Source organism: Pyrus communis, chromosome 9 (assembly GCF_041283825.1).
Source record: "Pyrus communis isolate YQ-2024b chromosome 9, ASM4128382v1, whole genome shotgun sequence".
In the NCBI taxonomy this organism is placed as follows: Eukaryota; Viridiplantae; Streptophyta; class Magnoliopsida; order Rosales; family Rosaceae; genus Pyrus; species Pyrus communis.
Window position 1 is genome coordinate 16,192,869 of NC_142573.1, and position 6,980 is coordinate 16,199,848.

Below are 6,980 nucleotides of genomic sequence, written 5' to 3' on the forward strand. Positions count from 1 at the left end.
GTAATAAATTTGGGTTTAAAGATAGATTAATTTTTTAACTAAAAAAAAACTATGGGTGAAGAGAGTAAGTTAAGTGTAGAAAGAGATTACACGGTTCAAATAAAATTTGCCCGCATGTATTGTATTTGGGACAATACTTAGACATTGAGTATTCAGTACGACAAATATACTGACTCTGACGTGGCCCACTAACAAACATACACGTATATGTTTGAAAAATACCTACTATTCTTGCAACCAAACAGCTATCATCTCTCTGACGTCAACCATGGAAAAACAGAGACCCATTTTTACAGACCATTTTAATGGCCTTCCTCCCAGAAGGCAAGTTTCGAACCTTCCTCTTTGTTGCCCTTATGCACCATCCTCCTCTTAACAACCCCATGGGCCTTAGATCTCTTTACTACTGATAGATTTTTCATTCACAATCAATAACACATAATTCCCGATCCGTGGGGATGGGTCTTCTTTTCTCCATGTTTTTGGGTTGGGAATGGGATTAACAGAGGTCCGGAGGAGACTCGAAGAAGGGATTACGGTCGGACGATGAAGGAGTGGGTGGGATTGCGATCGACGGGAAGGAGATGCGGTTGGGATGGACAGAGGAGAGGGTGAGGGAGGAGGTGTGGGGATGAGATTGACGGAAAGCGGTTGGGGTGCCGGGTCTGGGACAGAAGGAAAAAGATGGGTGTTTGGATGTGGGTTGAAGATAAAGCGTGTGGTTTGGTAACGTTGTACTTTAAAAAAAAACTGTTTCTGCTGTGAGAATAAGTTCATTTTTGCTGCTTCATATTTTCAGTTTTTTTTTTTTTCACCCAAAATTATGAAAATAAGCTACTTTTAAGTGTTTACCAAACATCTTTTTGAACTTAACTTTTTTTAATACCCATTTTTTATAAAAGTTTCTCAATATCAAATCAGTACTAAATCACTCTGTGGTGGTTTAAATTCCTTTGTTGTTCACTGCATTGTAATTTGCATATAGTAAATAATTACAGATGTAAAACCAATGGCTCAAATGAATTGGTGGATGCTCTTTTTCCAGCTATCAACCGTAAAAGCAATATTAATAAAAAGTATTTTTGGTGAGGAAAAACAACCAACGTTTTAACTTTGATATTTGTTTTTTATTGCAAAATGGGTAGAAAGTAGAAACAAAAGCAAGACCGTTGGGACGAATTACAAGATCATATTCCATAAGTCACGTTTTGGATTCGGTTTCTGATATTAGTGAATAGTACGATGATGGTCAGGGAAGGTTAGAATGTATATGTGAGTCTTTCCGGCTGCCAAGAGAGTGGACTAACGTGGTGAAGTTACATATTGATCCCTTTTAAAAATTAAAAAAAAACAAAAGCAAGTCCAAATGGAAACATGGAAAAAAGAAATGTTATTGGGACTCCAAAAATCTCATTCTATACTCCTCATAAGTGTATTTTTCTTTGCTAATGAAAGTTTGAAATGCAAAATGAGATTTTTGGAGTACTAATAACAATTCTTATAAAAAAAATGGAAAAATGTTGAATCCGCGTAGTACTGTCTGGCGGGTCTTTTGAAGACTTGGGACTGCACTGCGTCCTCTCGCTCCCATATTACTATAAACTCGCCAAGTGATGAAACAATAACAAGGCTAAAGCAACGCCTTCAAAATCCTTCTCAAATATCTGATCAATTTATTCTCCACCCATCACTCAACGCTCCCGCCGCTGAAGCTCTCCGGTAAATCTCTCTTTCGGCTTTTGGTGTTTGCCTTTCATTTTTTTTTCCACATTATTTTCTATACAATTTGCAAAAACCATATAAATATGCAAATGTGTGGTGGCTTTTATATTTTATTTTTTTCTTTTTCTGGGTTCCTTTCGTTCCGTTGCAATGATCGTGTTCGTAATATATGGTGCTTGTGAAGTTCTGCTAGAGTTTTTAAGTATTCGAGGGTAATGAAATCGTGGGGTTTCAAGGATTCTTGGGTTGGATTCATGAATGTGACAATAAGGAAAGGATTGTCTCGTTCATGCTCTGTTTGGTTGCCAGGAAAATGCATGCAGGCGACGAGAAAAAAAGCAGGAAATTTTTGGAACGTCAGTCAATGTCCAGAAAACTATCTTGTTCTAGCTGCAGGCCAAAGAAAAACTGTCATCAAATTTTTCTTTGGCCATGAAAAATGCCAGAACAATAGAAAAAATAGGCCTTTTCTCTTTCCATCTTTGCCAAATCCACTATTTTCTTGCTTACCAAACACAGATTCTGGCAGCTGAGTTTATGTTTTTCCCTTCAACCCAATTAATGTTTCAACACAAAAGTCTCTTCAAACTTTGTTTTTAGAATAAAAATATTGGGATTTCAGCAGAAATGGAGAGCTTCAAGTCCCCATTCAGGGGTATTGCAAATGATGTCCGAGGAAGAGCAGCATGCTATAAACACGATTGGGTTGGAGGTTTTCAGGCAGGAATCGGGTAAGTAATTTCCCATTTCTTTTACTCGAAACAAGTGGAATCGAAGGTTTTGGATTTGTTTCACTCTCCTTTATCTTTGGTCTTTGAAATTTTAATTTGGTCTGCCTTTTGTTGTGCTAGGATTCTCGCCCCAACGACCTACATCTTCTTTGCCTCAGCTCTTCCTGTTATAGCATTTGGAGAGCAACTGAGCACAGATACAGGTTTGTTGATATATTTCATCACTTATGGAGCATAATTCATTGGATGCTCCTATTCTTCATCAATTATGCGTGTGATGTGACGCCAATGTCTACATAAATAATACAAACATCTACACGTTTGATGAGTTTGAACTCACTTGGATTTTTCCTTGTCCAGATGGAATTTTGAGCACGGTAGAAACCTTGGCCTCTACTGCTATTTGTGGTATAATACACTCGATTTTTGGTGGACAACCTCTCTTGATTTTAGGAGTTGCAGAACCCACTGTTATTATGTACAATTACATGTACGACTTTGCCAAAGGAAGGAAAGAATTGGGGACGGAGCTGTTTTTGGCTTGGGTTGCATGGTAAGGAGAATCAAACTTTTAGAGTTTCAAAACTTTATATCCTCGTTGACAATGCAAGGTAATATAAATTTTCACCTTATTCACTTGAATTTTACAGGGTTTGGGTCTGGACTGCTCTTTTCCTCATTCTTCTTGCAATATTCAATGCTTGCGATATCATCAACAGATTTACGAGGATTGCAGGCGAACTTTTTGGCATGTTGATTTCTGTTTTATTCATTCAAGAGGCTATCAAGGTAAGTTTCATATAGAAAAGAAAGTTATGTTGGATCTAATATTGATGATGGAAAGTAAAGTAACAAAAGGTTGGCATGTCAATGGAAGGGTCTAGTGACTGAATTCAAAATTCCCAAAGGTGAAGATCCAAAGTTGGAGACGCATCAATTTCAGTGGCTTTACACAAATGGACTGTTAGGGGTCATATTTACTTTTGGACTACTCTATACTGCTTTGAAGAGCAGAAAGGCAAGGTCCTGGTGGTATGCAACAGGTTTGTCGGGCACAATTTGAGTCACTTGGTTGTCATTACTAGGATGTGTGGAACTTGAGGATATTTACTATGTTTGCAGGATGGTTCAGAAGTTTCATTGCAGATTACGGAGTTCCTTTAATGGTGTTAGTATGGACTGCATTATCATTTAGTGTCCCACACAATGTCCCTCCAAGAGTTCCTAGAAGGCTCTATAGCCCTGCAGCTTGGGATTCTGCGTCTTTACACCACTGGACTGTCACCAAGGTAAACTAATAGTAAAGGAAATTTTGTTGTTTAAGCTCTTTGTTTAACTGAGATTCAACCTAAGATTTGACATCGTAAAATTAGATTAATTTCCTATGAAAGACGCTTATACCTTTGTGTTTTGAAAATGCTTGCAGTTTAAAGTATTTTCTTTTTTTCTTCTTTTTTGTAGGATATGGGGAAGGTTTCTCCTGCATACGTCTTTGCTGCCATTATACCTGCTGTGATGGTGGCTGGACTTTATTTTTTTGACCATAGTGTCGCTTCACAGATGGCACAACAACATGAGTTCAATCTAAAGAAGCCGTCTGCGTATCATTATGATATCTTGTTGTTGGGATTCATGGTAATTGTAACACAGTAAGATGAAACTATTTCTGTTACACTGAAGCAATAACTAATACAGTTTTCTCTTTCACGAAAAATTGGTCTCAGACTCTGCTTTGCGGATTGCTTGGGCTTCCTCCTTCTAACGGGGTCCTGCCACAGTCACCGATGCACACTAAGAACCTTGCTGTTCTTAAGAAGCAGGTTTGTGTGGGGAATGTCTTGTCAACTATCTTGTTAGTCATTCAGCTAAATTAGATACTTGGATCATCTACTCCATATGCAGTCGATACGACGGAAAATGGTGAAGAGTGCCAAGGAATCAATAAAACAGAAAGCTAGTAACTCTGAAATCTATGGGAAAATGCAAGCTGTGTTCATAGAGATGGACAACTTGACTACAGTAAATTTCTCAATTTGAACATCTTTGCATTGAAATTCTTCAACAAGTTAGCATTGTGCTTGCAATTGATCTCCATCTATATATGCATAAATATACTCTTCGTGTTTGCTGTATTTTTTAGGAAAATAAAAGAGGAAAGACCTCGTGCAAGTAGTTCTTGAGTCCTAATTAAGTGTTTTCCATTGCAGCCTACTTCAGAAGTTAAAGAACTAAATGATTTGAAGGAGGCAGTTATGAAAAGTGAAAAGAAAGGGGAGGATACAACGGATGCCTTTGATCCTGAGAAGCACATTGATGCATACTTGCCAGTCAGAGTTAATGAGCAAAGATTGAGTAATTTGTTGCAGTCGCTTCTTGTGGCAGCATCAGTTTTTGCCATGCCTGCCATCAAGAAGATACCGACATCAGTTTTGTGGGGATATTTTGCTTACATGGCCATTGACAGCCTTCCAGGAAACCAATTCTGGGAAAGGATGCTACTACTCTTCATCTCCCCTAGCCGACAGTACAAGTAAGTAACCGGCTTCTTAAGCAAGTAGCATGATGGTCGATTAACGTTGTTTCTTAAAACTTGCGGAATTTACATTAGGAGTTCCCCACTACGCACCAGGTTGAACAAAATGAAGTGTTTTCAAATTTCCCAATCCCCTTTATAAAAGTGACTAATAGTTTGCTTGTGTCAAGGTACCGATGAGTGTTACTTTCCCAATCATAATACTAACTCGGTTGTGATCATGTTTGCAGGGTCTTGGAAGGGGATCATGCTTCCTTTGTGGAGTCAGTGCCATTCAAATTCATAGCCATATTTACACTCTTCCAGATTGTTTACTTTCTGGTCTGTTTTGGTATTACATGGATCCCCATAGCCGGAATTTTGTTCCCCTTGCCCTTCTTCCTTCTCATATGGATAAGACAGCATCTCCTCCCCAAATTCTTCCAATCACATCACTTGCAAGAGCTAGACTCAGCTGAATGGGAGGAAGTCGTGGGCGCCCCAGTACGCTCTCTCAACCTCGATTCTGGGGTATGCAATATTTATTTATTCGAATTTTCACTTCCACCTGCTTTGTCCTACTGAATCTCAATAATGTGTTTCTCTTTATTAGAAATCGGAAACTTCCAACGAAGAAGGTGGAGTGGAGATGTGTGATGCTGAGATATTAGACGAGCTAACAACCAGCAGAGGGGAGCTGAAGATCAGAGCGAGCTTCAGCGAAGATAAACGAACCAGCTTCAGTGAAGATAGACGCGGCCTGGTAGATTACCGATAACTTTTCTCATCCTGCTTCCATTAGGTGCGTATTAACATCTGTGCTGCCTATTGTGTTTTGCAGGTTCACCCTCAGAATTTAGGCCAAACAGAGTGAAATATGAGGCAAAAAGAATAAGATATGATGTTATTGTAGACAAGAGATTTGATTTGAGTATTAGTTACATGTAACAGAAGAAGGTTGGTGTAAAAGTGAAAGTTAGGAAGAAGATATTCTGCAGGTTAATTAGTGTTATGGTTGAAGTTTGAATTGGTAGTTATCATATTATATAAATATGAACCAGTTCCAGATGCATGATGCATTTTGATGAAAAACAGTTCAGATCAGACACCTTAGTAACACTTATCACTATTTCTCAAGTTTAATTTTCAAAAACCATCATTCTTTTTTGTTTTTAACCAGTAGTTTAGAAATTTCCATGGAAATGGATTACTCTGGTGACTAGTGCTTTCCTCCTCACCTCCTCAACTTACTATGTCTTGATTTCAAACTCTCTCACACCCCTTAGACCCTTAATCTAGACTCTAGTTTAAAATACTAGTATCGTCTGTAATTAAAAAAAAAATGTTGAAAAATATTTCCTACGCAAAAGTAAAACATATGCACAAGTTAGGGGTGCAACTCGGACATGTTGCACAATTGGATGGTTAACCCAACCCTAATCCAAAATTCACAATTCGGGTTTGGGTTGGATTCGGGTTTATGCAGGTTCATTCGGGCTCAAGTTATAACTTGGTTCGAACGTACTCAAATTGGGTTCGCGTTTGCCCAACTTCATTGAGTTCAATCTCGTAATACCTTATTTCACAAGATTTTCAAATTTTGAACCAAATTGAACCAACAATGTCAATACTAGTTAAAATTCATTTTCACACATCACCAAACAAAAGTTAAAACAAATAATGTGGAGAACATTTTTACATTTACAACCACGCAAAGTTAAGTTGAATTACAAGATAATATCAAAGCTTCAACCAAATGAAATGGGAAAGCAACACATTATTCATTATATATCCAAATGAAATCCTACAACAAACTTCAAGTGTGGTTAGATCTAGCTTATATAATATGAAGTGGGATAGTCATATGTACGTGATTGAATTCAGGATAGAAATCGGGTAGGATTTGGGTTATTTTCATGCTCCATTTGGCGAAGTAACTGAAAGTATCAAGAAAATTCATTATTTATAAGTTGCAACCAGTATTCCACTATGTGAGAGAGAGAGAGAGAGAGAGA

The 6,980-nt window shown here is 38.0% G+C and overlaps 1 protein-coding gene across 6 annotated transcripts; it reads left to right on the top strand.

The window, feature by feature from the left end:
- Positions 1–1,535: 1,535 nt before the first annotated feature.
- Positions 1,536–6,756, top strand: LOC137740063 (boron transporter 4). Of its 6 annotated transcripts, none has more exons than XM_068479851.2 (14): positions 1,536–1,719; positions 2,345–2,453; positions 2,574–2,656; positions 2,814–3,006; positions 3,104–3,242; positions 3,331–3,496; positions 3,576–3,742; positions 3,915–4,088; positions 4,178–4,273; positions 4,356–4,472; positions 4,661–4,983; positions 5,217–5,496; positions 5,579–5,728; positions 5,807–6,057. In XM_068479851.2, exons 2-14 carry the CDS (start codon positions 2,350–2,352, stop codon positions 5,837–5,839), a joined length of 2,025 nt encoding a protein of 674 aa, XP_068335952.2. In that variant the 5' UTR covers positions 1,536–1,719; positions 2,345–2,349; the 3' UTR covers positions 5,840–6,057. The 6 variants fall into 6 exon arrangements, 5 of the variants coding, with proteins under 5 accessions (XP_068335952.2, XP_088555584.1, XP_088555585.1 ...); XM_088699458.1 differs by having other exon boundaries at positions 1,544–1,719; positions 1,907–2,453; XM_088699459.1 differs by having other exon boundaries at positions 1,544–1,719; positions 2,032–2,453.
- Positions 6,757–6,980: the final 224 nt, after the last annotated feature.